This window comes from Hyla sarda, chromosome 3, assembly GCF_029499605.1.
Source record: "Hyla sarda isolate aHylSar1 chromosome 3, aHylSar1.hap1, whole genome shotgun sequence".
NCBI lineage: Eukaryota > Metazoa > Chordata > Amphibia > Anura > Hylidae > Hyla > Hyla sarda.
In genome coordinates, this window is record NC_079191.1 from 428,273,534 (window position 1) to 428,291,886 (window position 18,353).

General features: G+C 43.6%; 1 protein-coding gene across 3 annotated transcripts in view; it reads left to right on the forward strand.

Annotated features, from left to right (window-relative positions):
* Positions 1-18,353, forward strand: part of SUSD4 (sushi domain containing 4) — a 153,846-nt gene that overhangs the window by 42,557 nt on the left and 92,936 nt on the right. For all 3 annotated transcript variants that reach the window (XM_056568441.1, XM_056568443.1, XM_056568442.1), the window contains exon 3: positions 7,894-8,103. In XM_056568441.1, the coding sequence (XP_056424416.1) occupies positions 7,894-8,103 (210 nt within the window). The remainder of the gene's footprint in view (positions 1-7,893; positions 8,104-18,353) is intronic.

Sequence of the window (18,353 nt, forward strand, 5' to 3'; positions counted from 1 at the left end):
GAATGTGAATTGCAGCTGACAGATTCCCTTTAAAGTCCCTATCAGGTCCCTGGGACCTTACACACCAGCCAGGTCCCTTGGACCTTACACACCAGCCCAGTGGTAATACAGCTAAGCTCCATTTACTTAAGTAGAGTAGAGTCATGGTGCTGTTTTTGAAAGAAAGCAGACATGTTTTTCTAATCCTAGGCAACCCCTGGGTTTTCACACAATTAACATTCATCACATATATGGGATCACTAGAGGCGCCTACACTGGGTCCCCCACCAAAGGGTCCAATTGTGCGCAGGTGTGAGTTTTGGAAACAGGGCCCGGCTTCCAGCTGACTGTCAATCTGGATGGGTAAGAAATGTATAATCATTAGTGCGTCACTAGTGGCCCCAAGGTTTGGAACCCACCACCAAAGATTGTCCAGAGCCCTCTGATCCTTCTCAATGTACAACCGCAGTAAGGGGGAGTTTAAATGGAGCAGTGGTCGATCGGGATGGTGCCACTCCACTCAGAGGTTATTGGACAGGGCAGAGACATCCAAAGGGGTGAAGGCCAGACCTGGTGATTTGTGTATTTAGTGTTTTTAAGGCGACGTTTGCTGGATTAGGCCATAGAATTTACGCCAGCCTCAATCATGTCATCTGGATCCGTCTTTTAAAGCCCCAGCGTAATTCCCAATTGTTTCTGTCAAGAGGCATCAACAGAGCAGTTTGTTTCTCGGATACATTATTTATTTTCTTCTCCCCGTAGCTATACGTTATGAGGCCTTGAAGGGCCGGAGCGTGGTGTCAGAGCGGGTCAATACTCTGTTATTGGAAATGCCTTTCTTCACAGTCAACAGAATGTTCTCATTGGGGAATTCTGGCTTTTAATGCTGATCTTACTTCACAACTCGGAGATTGTGCCTGCAAACACCGAAAGAGCAAAGCATCGGGGGAATCAGCTGCAAATACAGCTCCAGAGGATCCGTGGGTCCACGTGATGTCAGGACGGCTCCAAAAACGTGGACTGTATAGAACTGACCTGTAAATAGCAATTATAACGATCTCGGTGCAGCATTCTGTGCCGGGCGCTGCCTCCAAGACAGGGAAGTCATGGCCACGCCCCCAGTGATGTCACGCCCCTCCATTCATGTCTATGGGATGGGGCGTGACGGCCGTCAGAATGCCTGGGGCTGCACCGAGGCGGGACCCCTGCGATCATACATCTTATCCCCTATCCTTTGGATAGGGGATAAGATGTATGATGCCGGAATACCCCTTTAAGGGGAGCTCCATCCTCCACTATTACAGAGGCTTATTTGGCTCAGTTTATATGTGTCACCTTTCAAAAAAAAGTACACTGCGTTGCATAAGTATTCACCCCCTTGGGCTTTTTGCCCATTTTGCTACTGTTACAAACTGGAATCCAGATAGACTTAAATAAACGTTTTTTCCATTTCATGAACAAAACACGCACCTAGGAAGTGATACTTTGAAGGTGCAAAATACCTTTTATTGTGACACAACAATAATGAGAACAAAAAAGTTGAAAAGTTGCGGTTGCGCCATATTCTTTTCATTTTCTCATGATGGATTTTATGGTGCTCCGTGAGATGGTACAAAGTTTTGGATTTTTTTTTAAAACCTAATCCTGCTTTATACATTTATACCCAATTTATCCCTGATCTTTTGAGCTCCTTGGTCTCCATGCTGCTGTTTGTTCAGTAATGCTCTCTAACAAACTCTGAGGCATTCACTCTGTGTCATGATCACAGTGCTCTCTGCTGACCTCTGCTGTCCATTTTAGGAACTGTAAAGAGCAGGAGAAAATCCTCATAGCAAACATATGCTGCACAGGACAGTTCCTAAAATGGACAGCAGAGGTCAGCAGAGAGCACTGTGGTCATGACATCAGAAAAATTTAAAAATTAAAGCATTTCCTCTGTAGTATACAGCCCCTAAAAAGTACTGGAAGGATTAAGATTTTTTTAATAGAAATAATTTACAAATCTGTTTAACTTTCTTGCACCAGTTGATTTAAAAAAAAAGTTTTCCATGGGAGTACCTACCCCTTTTAAAGAGTAGCTCCCACCATCCTTTTTTTTTCTGTCCCTGCCTATTGCCCATTTATCCCTAACCTCCTCACTGCCTTTAAATTTTTATTTACTATATTATAAATGCCTTTTTGTCTGCCTGGTAGTGTGCTCACTTACCAGGCAGACTTCCCCAGCAGGCGCCACGTCACTTGTTTCCGGCAGGGTGCCGACTTCCGCCCTTAGTTCATCTATACAGGGTGCCTCCAGCTGTTTCACCACTACAACTCCCAGCTTTCCCTGACATCTATTGGCTATCAGGGCATGCTGGGAGTTGTAGTGGGGAAACAAATGGAGGCACACTGTGGTGAAAACAGTATCTGTGTTATAGCGATGGCGCTCCCGCTCCCTGCCCGCCTGAAAAAGACTAAAGTGCAGGGCAGTCCTAGCACAGCACTGCTTAGCAGCAGCAGCGCATGAAATTCCACCTCACACCAGGAGCCGGGACAGGGTGCAAGTCCAGGGAGCCTGCGCGCATCCTCTTTGTTCTAAGCGCTCGCTTCTGCCTGTCTGATTGACCAAAGCCTGACTGAATTCGGACCGATGCCCGGCCGGGATCGGTCCGAATTCATCTGTGACGTCACAGCAGGCTGCAGCCAGCCACTAGGAGGGAGACCCCCTAGTGGCCGGATTTCAAAATCAAAATAAAGTGTTTTAATTGCAACAACAAAAAAATAATTAAAGTATATTAGAAATATGTTGTAGTACATCAGTACTATAACATATAAAAGAAAAAGTTCATGACAGTGCCCATTTAATGAAAACCTGCTCTCAATGCACAAATTTATGGTGGTGATCTTGTGATTATGCAGAATAGCCATATAAGGGCTCCCAGAGGGAGGGTCAGAGGAGCCACTTCAGCCAATGATGAGACAGGAGGTGTGTTTTGAACTACTAAAGACTCCAATAGACAGTGCAGCTAACCCGGAGTCGCTATTAATCGCTGAGCCCTAATGTACCAGAGCTAAATATCAACCAAATAATGGTAGGTTGGGATTCATGACAGAGCTGTGGCTAGACATTTCTTCACCCAAGGCAGCGATTCAGTCTGTTGCCCTCCCACATCCATCCATGTAGACAAATGCACACCTAGAATATACCTAATGTGTCCCCCTCCATAAAATGTAAGGGAACGTGCCAATCACTTTACCACATACATAGTTCCACTATACTGTACACAATGGTTGTACTGCTATATAATGTACACAAACATATAGGGGAGAGTTATCAAAACCTGTCTAGAGGAAAAGTTGCGGAGTTGCCCATAGCAACCAATCAAATCGCTGCTTTCATTTTTCATAGGCCTTTTCAAAAATGAAAGAAGTGATCTGATTGGTTGCTATGGGCAACTCAGCAACTTTACTTCTGGACAGGTTTTGATAAATCTTCTCCTTATTGCCAACACACACATTACACATTAAAAACACATCTATACAAAATCCCCACACATTACATACACATTATACAATTATGTATTAATGTGCATAAAGAAGCCAAGGAAAGATGGAAAAATCTCCAAAAGGCATCAAATTACAGATTAGACATTTTTATAATATGTCAACAAAAGCCTTCTCCAGCTTTGTGAGAGTCAACTATTTTCAGTTTCAGATTTCTAGACAATTGCTTAGAAGAACCCATGGTGCTGATTGTTGGGGCAAGGTCAGATGAGTCTGGGCATTTAAACCCTTTGAGATTGACATCACCTGGTCTTCCCAGATGATGATTGAGAACAATCCATGACACTGGCAGGTCTCAGCTTTGCAAAGGGGGCAGTGTCTGCTATAAATTCTGCAGGGTGCCCAAACTTTAGCAGACGCCATTTTTTTGTTTTCTGTTATTTTGAAAGTGTAAATGATGGAAATAAAATCTAATTTTTGTTGACATATTATAAGAATGTCTAATCTGTAATTTGAAGCCTTTTGGGGCATTTTCCATCTTTCCTTGGCTTCTTTATTTCATTAATACAATTTTTTACCTGGGGTGCCCAAACTTTTGATCCCCACTGTACATGCACACACATAGTTACACACATTGCATACACTTACCTCTCCTGAAGATGTACTACAGTCCAGCTGTGGACAGGGAACCATGGTTAGCGGAGGATAGAACTCTCTGCATACTCATCCCCCTCCCTCTTCGCATACTCATCCCCCTTCCTCTCCGCATACTCATCCCCCTTCCTCTCCGCATACTCATCCCCCTCCCTCTCCGCATGCTCATCCCCCTCCCTCTCCGCATACTCATCCCCCTCCCTCTCCGCATACTCATCCCCCTCCCTCTCCGCATACTCATCCCCCTCCCTCTCTGCATACTCATCCCCCTCCCTCTCCGCATACTCATCCCCCTCCCTCTCCGCATACTCATCCCCCTCCCTCTCCGCATACTCATCCCCATACCTCTCTGCATACTCATCCCCCTTCCTCTCCGCATACTCATCCCCCTCCCTCTCCGCATACTCATCCCCCCTCCCTCTTCGCATACTCATCCCCCTCTCTCTCCGCATACTCATCCCCCTCCCTCTCCGCATACTCATCCCCCTCCCTCTCCGCATACTCATCCCCCTCCCTCTCTGCATACTCATCCCCCTCCCTCTCCGCACCATTCTGACACAGCGGCCACCAGGATCAATTCCCCAGCCAGTAAGATGAACCCAGTCAGGAGATGTCTGGGGAGGTCAGGATCTCCAGACACCCTCATCCTGTACCAATCCACCTCTGTACCTAAATGCACCAGGGGAAAGTGCCCCACCTATCATCCCACAGCTATGCCCCTGCTCATGGGGTAGGGGTGTCAATATAATTTCTTAGGTCTTAACTTGAGTTCCACTTTAATCAGACAAGTTACGGGCTTTAGCCACATAAAATGAGAAGGATGGGGCTGGGGGAGAATGTGTGTAAGTGGGTAAGTAACTGGCTCAGTGATAGAAAACAGAGGGTGGTTATTAAAGGGGTACGCCAGCCCTAAGACATCTTATCCCCTATCCAAAGTATTGGGGATAAGATGTCTGACCATGGGGTCCCGCCACTGGGGACCCCCACAGTCTTGTATTCGGCACCCACCTCTTTAAACTGCACGCCGTGCTGCGGCGTGCAGCTCAAAGAGGTGGGTGCTGAATGAAAGATAACGGGTGTCCCCAGCGGCGGGACCCCCATGGTCAGACATCTTTTCCCCAATACGAGTGGGGACGTGGCCGTGATATCACAAACCTCTGGCCCACATTGCCAGTCATCCGGCACGGATCGAAGTTCTCTCCCTGCACCGGATGTCTGGGGTGCCGCAGCCAAGACCTTTGCATAGAGGATAAGATGTCTAGGGGCGGAGTACCCCTTTAAGTCATGGGAAAAGAAGGGTGGGAACTCACCATAGATTTCCACTCAAGGGCTGGTCCTGCAGGACTCTTGCTAATGGGAACGGTGTTCCTGCTGGGGAAAAAGGTCAGGAACTCATTTCCCATGCGTTTCTGCAGCACTTGAGCCCCCCTGCTTCTGTACTGAATACCCCAAATATCCGCACATTTGCTTCTGCGTCAACCCCCCCCCCCCACAGGATCCAGTCATAGCGAATGTATGTGAACCCCTTACAGCAGCTCAGTATGGTGGAGCTAATCCGGTTTTACAGCTCTGTGTCCCTGGATAGGATCATTGCAGCTGACATTTGCGTGGCCTTTAGAACATCTAATCAGGCGTCTTCTCGCTCCCGCGTCCACGCCGATGCATATTTAATACTCGCACGCGATGCAGAAGGGCAAACAGGGTTCATTCTTATAGACAGACGGGGCTCGGCCTCAGTACAGCTGCTGCTTCCAGTCTGATCATTGTATCTGTGGAGACGACGACGAGAAAAACCCAAGGACGTTCCTGACTGAATGTTACTGAACACATTGGCCCTCATTTACTAAGAAAATCGGGTTGTAAGTCTATCTTGCTTTCTTACCCGACTGCTTTTTTCCCTGGTATTTATTATTATGTCGCATCCTGTTTGTCACACGTGGGTTTTGTAGGTTTTGGTTTCCAACTCCTCTGAGTTGTCGGGAAAAAATTCACAACAATTCAACAAATTCGGGTTGGAAACCTTAATAAATACGTGGGAAAGCTCAGAAATGTCGGGTTACGCCCCTTTTTCGGGTTTGGGAGAATCCACATCGGATCAGTCGGGAAAAAATGTCGCATCGTGTCGCAGACTGGTGCATGATGTCTGCGACATGGCGCAGACAAAGATGCGCCAAAAAAACCCGACAAAAGAGGTCGGGTTTAGAATAGTAAATGAGGGCCATTGTATCCTATGGTGGTAATGGATTGATTAAAGGGGTACTCCCCTGGAAAACTTTTATTTTTTTAAATCAATTTTAAATCAACTGGTGCCAGAAAGTTAAACAGATTTGTAAATTACTTCTATTAAAAAATCTTAATCCTTCCAGTACTTATTAGCTGCTGAATACTACAGAGGAAATTCTTTTCTTTTTGGAACACAGTGCTCTCTGCTGACATCACGAGCACAGTGCTCTCTGCTGACATCTCTGTCCGTTTTAGGAACTGTCCAGAGCAGCATATGTTTGCTATGGGGATTTTCTCCTACTCTGGACAGTTCTTAAAATGGACAGAGGTGTCAGCAGAGAGCACTGTGGTCGTGATGTCAGCAGAGAGCTCTGTGTTCCAAAAAGAAAAGTATTTCTTCTCTAGTATTCCGCAGCTAATATGTACTGGAAGGATTAAGATTTTTTAATAGAAGTAATTTACAAATCTGCTTAACTTTCTGGCACCAGTTGATTTAAAAAATAAAACTTTTCCACCGGAGTACCCCTTTAAGTGTATTGATCCATATTTACATGCTGCAGTTAAAGGAGTAGTCCAGTGGTGATTCAGTGGTGAGCAACTTATCCCCTATCCTAAGGATAGGGGATAAGTTGCAGATAGCGGGGGGTCCGACCCCTGGGGCCCCCCGCGATCTCCTGTGCGGAGCCCCGACAGCCCGCTGGAAGGGGGCGTGTCGACCTCCGCACGAGGCGGCGGCCGACACGCCCCCTCAATACAACTCTATGGCAGAGCCGAAGCGCTGCCTTCGGCAATCTCCGGCTCTGCCATAGAGATGTATTGAGGGGGCATGTCGGCCGCCTCTTCGTGCGGGGGTCAACACCCGCTATCTCGGCGGAGAGCCGGGGCCCCGTACAGAGAGATCGCAGGGGGCCCCAGCGGTCGGACCCCCCGCGATCTCAAACTTATCCCCTATCCTTAGGATAGGGGATAAGTTTTTCACCACTGGACTACCCCTTTAAAGAGGTACTCTGCTGGAAAACTGGTGCCAGAAAGATAAACAGATTTGTAAATTACTTCTATTTAAAAATCTTAATCGTTCCAGTACTTATCAGCTACTGTATACTCCATAGGAAGTTCTTTTCTTTTTGAATTTCCTTTCTGTCTGACCTCAGTGCTCTCTGCTGACACCTCTGTCCATGTCAGGAACTGTCCAGAGCAAGAGAAAATCCCCATAGCAAACCCGCCGGTCCCGCCCCGGCTTCACTAGTGCAAAGCAAAGAAGAAGATGTCCGGCGCTGGAAGTGCAGTTTAAAACTTGCTTTATTTTTCTTGGCAAGGAGTCACAATACAGATGGGAACATCTGACGCGTTTCGCACCAGCAGGTGCTTAATCGTAGACAAATCCTACGATTGGTATGAATATTGTCAAACCCAATGTCCAAAGCAGCTTGACAGTGATGATGTATAACTTGAACCGGACTGATCAAAAATACCAAATGTTCCATAATACCAAAACATTTATATTTACCAAAACTATTTATTTTAATTATTTATGTATTTATTTATTTTTTGTAGGATTTGATGACATTACTGCTTGTCCTGTTCTGGACATCCCTGAAAATGGATACAGGACTCAGATCAAGAGCGTCTCTGAAATCGCCATCGTTCGGTTCCACTGTCAGAACGGATACAGACTCAAAGGTCCAGCGAAGAAGACGTGCGTGCTGCTCAATAACGGCTCTCTGGCATGGCGGCCGAACGATACACCAGTGTGCCTAGAACAAGGTGAGACCAGATATATTCACAGCTGTCTCCGAGGGTTTACTGGTGTCATTAATGTTATGCGCAAAGAGCAATGTGATCTATAACTAGGGTCGCCACCTTTACCAGCCCTGCTAATTTGCATAATTAATTATATATGCGTGACATCACAGGATACACATATGTGGGGGAAATTTTGTCCTATTCTGACCCTATAACTTTTTTATTTCTCCTTATACGAGGCTGTATGGCAGCTCCCATATGTAGTTTTTAAAGGTACCATTTTTGTTTTGATGGGACTTTTTTGATCGCTTTTTTTATTAAATTCGGGAGTTGCAGTTGGTTAAAAAACTACAACTCCCAGCATGCCCTGATAGGGCCTGTGGCTCAGCATCTGCCCAAAATGAAAACTACAACTTCCAGCATGTTGGACTAGATAGTAGTATATAGCATAGGTCAGTGTTTACCAACCTGGGGTGCCTCCAGCTGTTGCAAAACTACCACTCCCAGTATGTTAGAGTATATAGTAGTATATAGTATAGGTCAGTGTTTACCAACCTGGGGTGCCTCCAGCTGTTGCAAAACTGCAACTCCCAGTATGTTGGACTATACAGTAGTATATAGTATAGGTCAGTGTTTCCCAACCTGGGGTACCTCCAGCTGTTGCAAAACTACAACTCCCAGCATGCCCTGATACAGCCTGCATCTCAGAAGCTGCCCCAAATGAAAACTACAACTCCCATCATGTTGGAATATATAGTAGTATATAGTATAGGTCAGTGTTTAACAACCAGGGGTGGCTCCAGCTGTTGTAAAACTACAACTCCAGCATGTTGGACTATATAGTAGTATATAGTATAGGTCAGTGTTTCCCAACCTGGGGGGCCTCCAGCTGTTGCAAAACTGCAACTCCCAGCATGTTGGACTATATAGTAGTATATAGTATAGGTCAGTGTTTCCCAACCTGCGGTGCCTCCAGCTGTTTCAAAACTACAACTCCCAGCATGCCCTGATGCAGCCTGCGTCTCAGCAGCTGCCCCAAATGAAAACTACAACTCCCCGCATGTTGGAGTATATAGTAGTATATAGTATAGGTCAGTGTTTCCCAACCTGGGGTGCCTCCAGCTGTTGTAAAACTACAACTCCCCGCATGTTGGAGTATATAGTAGTATATAGTATAGGTCAGTGTTTCCCAACCTGGGGTGCCTCCAGCTGTTGCAAAACTACAACTCCCAGCAAAACTACAACTCCCAGCCAACGGCTGTCCGGGCATGCTGGGAGTTGTAGTTTTGCAACAGCTGGAGGCTCTCTGGTTGGGAAACACTGGTATAGTATATGGTGCAAAATTCCGGGAGTTGGAGGATTGGTTTGATATATACTGGTCATTGCATTGCCGGTATTTTTAGTATAAAATACCAGCAGGGTGGCCAAAATACCGGCTGTGCTGGTAAAATACCTGCCAGGTGGCAACCCTATCTACAACCCATTTCTGGAACACGGATCCCACCTATGGAAAAACATGTAAGAGAGTGCCCACACATAGCAACTTAAAGGGTCATTACCAGATTTATACATATGAGAGAGATAAAATTGGCCTGGATAGAGACGTTAGGTATCGAAGGTTCTCTAGTTGATGCCAGTCCTGTTTAATCTCCCTAATCTCACATGTTTTTGTCAGCTTTGCTCTATAGACTGGGGCAGAATGAGTAAAGTCATCTCATTGTGATTAGAAGGAAGGGCCATGTAGTGCCAGTGTCATTGTACTGCTCGAGGCCTAGATAAGGCAGGATGGTAGTACTACTCTATAAACACAACCAATGCTCTGTGTGCAGACCCCATCCCCCCCCCCCCCCCCCCCCAGTCACACTGTGTTCTCTGGCTGAGGGGCTGTGTTCCCCATCTCTTTCTGGAGACCATATTAGCTCATTGACACTTTTCTGTCCATTGTCCCCCATTTATTCTGTGGTGAACCAGGAGAGTTGTAGTGTCTGGGGTGTTGCGGTAATGTTACAGGGTCTGGTGGTATTAACCCTTGAATGTCGTGACGCCAGGGTGAGGTTTCCTCAATAGTAATGTTCCTACCTCCAACCGTCCCACAAACGGCAGGGAGAAAATAAGGGAATGTCCACAGCAGATTTTAGGTTGTAAACTGAAGAAACTTTACTTGTGGATTTTATGAAACAGTCTTTAACATAACAGTCTTTTCAAGAGTGAACCGGGATACAGGTTCCTCACAGGTTTGCTGGGACTTGGAAGCAATGAGCTTTGATGCAGGCCACTGTGCTACTAATTTAGGAGATTTGAGCTGTTAGTAGTCACACAGGATTTGATAGATTGAGCTTTGAGTAACTCACGTTTAGTGGCTGCAGGTTCTTTCAGGCTTTGGCCTAGATGAATTGAGATTTCTGCTGAGATATTTGTGCTTGCTTGATCGTCCGGAACTAAGAGAGTGAATTTAGTAGCTACAGCCCTTTATATAATAAGGGGCTGGACTAAGCTCATTGGTCAGCAAACCTGTAAGTCCTGAACCCAGTGAACTCTGGGTACATCACATGACCTCTAAGGTCCTTAAACATTTTATACATCACAACCGTACATCATGTGACCACTAAGGTCCTTTACATATATTTTCTATACATTATATAACTTTAAACACACTTTACATGAGGTGACCAAGGGCAAGCCCTGCAGGAGAGCCCTACATGAATGGACAAGGAAAACAAGGAGCCTCCAAGGAGGTGGCGGACATCAGGAGGCGCTGGACACACTCGGAGGGTAAAATCAAATTTAATCACCCATCATGCAACGCGTTTCACAGATTATCTGCTTCATCAGGCCAATTAGAGACTGTTGTAGGCCTGTCTGAAGAGATGTGTTTTCAAGCCACGTTTGAAACTATGGATGTTGTTGTTGAGTCTGAGGGATTGAGGGATAGCATTCCAGAGAACCGGTGCAGCACGAGTGAAGTCTTGGAGACGGGAGTGAGAAGTTCGGATTATAGAAGATGTTAGTGTGAGATCATTAGCAGATCGGAGAGAACGTGTAGGATGGTAGACAGAGATGAGAGAGGAGATGTAGGGAGGTGCAGCATTGTGGAGAGCTTTGTGTGTGAGACTGAGGATTTTGTACTGTATTCTGGACTGAATTCTGGATTCTGGAAATGTTTTTGAGATGCAGGTGACAAGAACGTGAAAGAGACTGAATATGGGGAGTGAAAGACAGATCAGAGTCAAGTATAACTCCAAGACAGCGAGCCTGCGGCCCGGGAGTTATGGTAGTACCACATACCGAGATGGAAATGTCAGGGTTAGGTACAGTAACTCTATGGGATTGGGGAAGATGCAGGATAGGTTTGCTATGGGGATTTGCTCCTACTCTGGACAGTTCCTGACATGGACAGAGGTGTCAGCAGAGAGCACTGTGGTCAGACAGAAAGGAAATGCAAAAAGAAAAGAACTTCCTGTGGCTCACACAGCAGCTGATAAGTACTGGAAGGTTTAAGATTTTTAAATGGAAGTAATTTACAAATCTGTTTAACTTTCTGGCACCAGTTGATTTAAAAAATAGTTTTTTCTTCCAGTGGAGTACCCCTTTAACAGGTTGTTCCCATGAGTGTCTGATCAGTGGGGTCCAACCAATGGGACTACCAACAATTATGAGAATATGCTTCTCCTGTGCCCCCCTGGATGAATGTAGTGGTGGTCTGGCATGCGTGCTGCCTCTCCATTCAACTCTATTTATTTATTTATTTATATGGCGCCTACAGATTCCGCAGCACTTACAATTATGGGATACAAACAAAGACAAGTATCAGACATAATATTACACAATAACTATTCAAGCAAGAGGTGTGGGGATATGTTGAGGATATGTTGGGGATATGTTGGGAATATGTTGGGGATATATTGAGTATATGTTGGGGATATGTTGGGTATATATTGAGGATATGTTGGGGATATATTGAGGATATGTTGGGAATATGTTGAGAATATGTTGGGGATATGTTGGGAATATGTTGGGGATATATTGAGTATATATTGAGGATATGTTGGGTATATATTGAGGATATGTTGGGGATATATTGAGGATATGTTGGGGATATGTTGAGGATATGTTGAAGATATGTTGGGTATATATTGAGGATATGTTGGGGATATATTGAGGATATGTTGGGGATATGTTGGGGATATGTTGAGGATATGTTGAGGATATGTTGGGGATATGTTGGGGATATGCTGAGGATATGTTGAGGATATGTTGAGGATATGTTGAGGATATGTTGGGGATATGTTGAGGATATGTTGAGGATATGTTGGGGATATGTTGGGGATATGTTGAGGATATGTTGGGGATATGTTGGGGATATGTTGGGGATATGTTGGGGATATGTTGGGGATACGTTGAGGATATGTTGGGGATATGTTGGGGGTATGTTGGGGATATGTTGAGGATATGTTGGGGATATGTTGGGGATATATTGAGGATATGTTGAGGATATGTTGAGGATATGTTGGGGATATGTTGAGGATATGTTGGGGATACGTTGGGGATATGTTGGGGATATGTTGAGAATATGTTGGGGATATGTTGAGGATATGTTGGGGATATGTTGAGGATATGTCCGGGGTATGTTGGGGGTATGTTGGGGGTATGTTGGGGGTATGTTGGGGATATGTTGAGGATATGTTGAGGATATGTTGAGGCCAATTAGAGACTGTTGTAGGCCTGTCTGAAGAGATGTGTTTTCAAGCCACGTTTGAAACTCTGGATGTTGTTGTTGAGTCTGAGGGATTGAGGGATAGCATTCCAGAGAACCGGTGCAGCACGAGTGAAGTCTTGGAGACGGGAGTGAGAAGTTCGGATTATAGAAGATGTTAGTGTGAGATCATTAGCAGATCGGAGAGAACGTGTAGGATGGTAGACAGAGATGAGAGAGGAGATGTAGGGAGGTGCAGCATTGTGGAGAGCTTTGTGTGTGAGACTGAGGATTTTGTACTGTATTCTGGACTGAATTCTGGATTCTGGAAATGTTTTTGTGATGCAGGTGACAAGAACGTGAAAGAGACTGAATATGGGGAGTGAAAGATAGATCAGAGTCAAGTATAACTCCAAGACAGCGAGCCTGCGGCCCGGGAGTTATGGTAGTACCACATACAGAGATGGAAATGTCAGGGTTAGGTACAGTAACTCTATGGGATTGGGGAAGATAGCTGAGCTCTGTACCCTGATACCTTCTTCTGGCTCGGAAAATTAAATGGAGGGACAAATCACATGTCCAGCCGCCATCTAATTCACCCAAGGGGCTCATAGGATCCCTGTTCTCAGGACGTGTGGGAGGGTCCAAGCAGTCAGACCCCCACCAATAGGACACATCACACGTTTATTTCAAAGGGTTTCGGTGACCTATAAGGAACCAAATCCAAAAACTGTAGATTTGTTTTAGAACAGTGCAGACAAATTCTCCCAACCTTATGTGTCCCAAACATGAAAAAAAGAAAAAACATTAAAAAAACATTGAAAAAGGTAAAAGAGAATACGAGGCTCAGCCTGTATTATTGTGTCTTGCAGCCTCCAGGCAGATAGTAATGGAATTCATTGTGCTAGGGGGGATTCCACATAGCCCAAAAGAAATGGAATAAATAGATACGACGTTCCGCTTACATGTGGCGACAGCCGGAATAAATGACTACCTAAGATGATTCTCTATCTGAAGACGTGAAATGAGACGAGTCTTCAAGGACAGGTTCAGTGACCCTCATATGCTTCCATATAGAAGTGGGGGAAGTGGGACTGGATAAATAGGTAGAATCTACATCAGTGTTTCCCAACCAGGGTGCCTCCAGCTGTTGCAAAACTACAACCTCCAGCATGCCCGGAGAGCTGAAGGCTTTTTTTTCCCCAATTCTATTCTAATGGAATAGCTGAAAAAACCTGGAACATTATTGGTGGCCCTAAGGACTGGGTCCTCCTGATCCCCCATTACAACATTCTGGTGTCTTCTTATGTAAACAGTGGTCCCTCAAGTTACAATATTAATTGGTTCCGGGATGACGATTGTATGTTGAAACCATTGTATGTTGAGACCAAAACTCTATGGAAACCTGGTAATTGGTTCTGAAGCCACCAAAATGTCATCCAAAAATAGGAAAAAGTGAGGATTAAAGAAAAATATGTAGATAGCGAATATAGATAAAGCAAATCCTTACATATAAAAGTAATAAAGATCTGCTGGGAGCTGTAATCACTGTCTATGTCAGTGTTTCCCAAGCAGGGTGCCTCCAGCTGTTGCAAAACTACAACTCCCAGCATGCCCGGACAGCCAAAGGCTGTCCGGGCATGCTGGGAGTTGTAGTTTTGCAACAGCTGGAGGCAACCTCTTTGGGAAACGCTGGTCTATGTAGAGGACAGAAGCTTCAGGGTCCTGTACAGAACACGCAATGTCCTAAAAAAAGAAAAATTGAGCCGCCCTTACCTGGTGTCCAAAGGAGCAGCTAACCCTGGCACAGGTAAAGAGTACAGAACATGTAATACCACCCTGTACTGTAGGGGGCGCTACCAGACACCAGTCAGTGCATGCACTTCAGTAATACAGGTAAAGAGTACAGAACATGTAATACCTCTCTTTTACTGTAGGGGGCGCTACCAGACACCAGTCAGTGCATACACTTCAGTAATACAGGTAAAGAGTACAGAACATGTAATACCTCCCTTTTACTGTAGTGGGCGCTACCAGACACCAGTCAGTGCATACACTTCAGTAATACAGGTAAATAGTACAGAACATGTAATACCTCCCCTGTACTGTAGAAGGCGCTACCAGACATCAGTCAGTACATGCACTTTAGGAATACAGGGGTTTTACCAGTGAAATATCCATTCTGATTGGTCGGTTCTTCCAGCCATTGACACGTTTCGCAGATTCCATAGCATTGTATGTTGAGTCTGGTTTCAAGTTACAGTGGTCCAGAAAAGACCATTGTATGTTGAAACTATTGTATGTTGAGGCCATTGTAAGTTCAGGGATCACTGTATAAGCGGGGGCAAGTCCTGGGGAAAAAAAAGTGTGGGAACTCACCCAAGATTTCCACTCAAGGGCTGGTCCTGCTAATAGGAACAATGGGGGAGATTTATTAAAATCTGTGCAGAGGAAAAGTTGACCAGCTGCCCATAGCAACCAATCGGATCACTTCTTTAACCTCCTAAGGACGTAGGGCGTACCTGTACGCCCTACGCCCGATCCCGGTAAATAAAACGCTAATAGCGTGCGGTACCGATCTTTGTGCTGTGTGCTATTAACCCTTTAGTTAATTCTAAAATGAAAGTGAAAGCTTCCCGGCAGCTCAGTCAGGCTGATCGGGACCATTGCGATAAAATCGCGACGTCCCGATCAGCTAGCATGCGAGCGGAGGTCCCCTTACCTTGCTCCGTCGAGTCCGACCAGCGATTGATTGCTCCAAGCCTGAGATACAGGCTTGAGCAATTGACCGCCTATAACACTGATCAATGCAAAGCTATGGCTCTGCTGGGATCAGGGTAAAAGATCAGTGTGTGCAGTGTTATAGGCCCCTATGGGAGCTATAACACTGAAAAAAAAAAAGTGAAAAAAAAAAACTCATTTAACCCCTTCCCTAATAAAAGTTTGAATCATCCCCCCTTTTCCCATAAAAAAAAAAAAACTGTGTAAATAAAAATAAACATATATGGTATCACCGCGTGTGGAAATGTCCGAATTATTAAAATATATCATTAATTTAACCGCACGGTCAATGGCGTACGCGCAAAAAAATTCCAAAGTCCAAAATAGCGTACTTTTGGTCACTTTTTATATCATGAAAAAATGAATAAAAAGCGATCAATAAGTCCGATCAATACAAAAATGGGACCGATAAAAACAGATCATGGCGCAAAAAATGAGCCCTCATACATTCTGGTTCGCTGAAAAATAAATAAGTTATAGGGGTCAGAAGATGACATTTTTAAACGTATAAATTTTCCTGCATGTAGTTATGATTTTTTCCAGAAGTCCGACAAAATCAAACCTATATAAGTAGGGGATTTTCACCGTATGGACCTACAGAATAAAGATAAGGTAAATTTTTACCAAAAAATGGACTGCATAGAAACGGAAGCCCACAAAATTTACAAAATGGCGTTTTTTCTTAAATTTTGTCACACAATGATGTTTTTCGTTTCGCTGTAGATTTTTGGGTAAAATTACCGATGTCGTTACAAAGTAGAATTGGTGGCGCAAAAAAAAAAAAAAGCCACATATGGATTTTTAGGTGCAAAATTGAAAGAATTATGATTTTTTTAAAGGTAAGGAGGAAAAAACGAAAGTGCAAAAACAGAAAAACCCAGAGTCCTTAAGGGGTTAATTTTGCAGAGGTCTTTTTAAAAGCGAAAGAAACAATCTGATTGGTTGCTATGGGCAACTAGTCAACGTTTCCTCTGCACAGGTTTTGCTAAATCTCCCCCAATGTTCCTTCTGTGGAAAAAGTGCAGGAACTCAGTTCCCATGCGTTCCTGCAGGACTTGAGCCCTGAGTAGAAGCCATATTTGAGGATCCCTATGTGTTTTCTTCTATGTGACGCTCCGTAGAGATTCTGCTCGGTAATAAATCTCGGCCCCCCACTTCCTCCTCTGGCTGTGAAGTCGTCTCAGATGATAATGGGGGCTCGGCTGCATTAATCTTCATTAGCTGTAAATAGATTGTAATTATAAACCTGCATTATCTGTGTTGTGATCTTGTACCAAATCCAAATGAAATTTCCATTCTATTATGTTGTGAGGAAAATAATGTTCTGCGCAAGACGGGGAAGAAAATAGGTTTTATTGATCACAGAGAACGCAGCACAATGTACTAGAGCCGGAGCCGAGTGTTCTGAACATTTCTATGTACACGAGAGAAAACTAACATGGATGGATGGATAGATATGAGATAGATAGATAGATATGAGATAGATATGAGATAGATAGATAGATAGATATGAGATAGATAGATATGAGAGAGATGGATAGATATGAGATAGATAGATAGATAGATAGATAGATAGATATGAGATAGATAGATAGATAGATATGAGATAGATAGATATGAGATAGATAGATATGAGATAGATAGATAGATAGATATGAGATAGATAGATAGATAGATAGATAGATAGATAGATAGATATGAGATAGATAGATATGAGAGAGATGGATAGATATGAGATAGCTAGATAGATAGATATGAGAGAGATAGATAGATAGATATGAGATAGATAGATAGATAGATAGATATGAGATAGATAGATATGAGAGAGATAGATATGAGATAGATAGATAGATATGAGATAGATAGATATGAGATAGATAGATATGAGATAGATAGATATGAGATAGATAGATAGATATGAGATAGATAGATAGATAGATATGAGATAGATAGATAGATATGAGATATATAGATAGATAGATATGAGATAGATAGATATAAGATAGATAGATAGATATGAGATAAATAGATATGAGATAGATAGATATGAGATAGATAGATAGATAGATATGAGATAGATAGATATGAGATAGATAGATAGATATGAGATAGATATGAGATAGATAGATATGAGCTAGATAGATATGAGCTAGATAGATATGAGATAGATAGATATGAGATAGATATGAGATAGATAGATAGATGTGAGATAGATAGATATGAGATAGATATGAGATAGATATGAGATAGATAGATATGAGATAGATAGATATGAGATAGATAGATATGAGATAGATATGAGATAACTATGAGATAGATAGATATGAGATAGATAGATATGAGATAGATAGATAGATATGAGATAGATAGATATGATACAGTGGGGATCAAAAGTTTGGGCACCCCAGGTAAAAATTTGTATTAATGTGCATAAAGAAGCCAAGGAAAGATGGAAAAATCTCCAAAAGGCATCAAATTACAGATTAGACATTCTTATAATATGTCAACAAAAGTTAGATTTTATTTCCATCATTTACACTTTCAAAATAACAGAAAACAAAAAAATGGTGTCTGCAAAAGTTTGGGCACCCTGCAGAATTACTATCTTGTACTGCCCGATTTGGCAAGTATCACAGCTTGTAAACGCTTTTTGTAGCCAGCCAATAGTCTTTCAATTCTTGTTTGAGGTATCTTTGCCCATTCTTCCTTACAAAAGTCTTCCAGTTCTTTGAGATTTCTGGGCTGTCTCTCACGCACTGCTCTTTTAAGGTCTATCCATAGATTTCAATTATGTTGA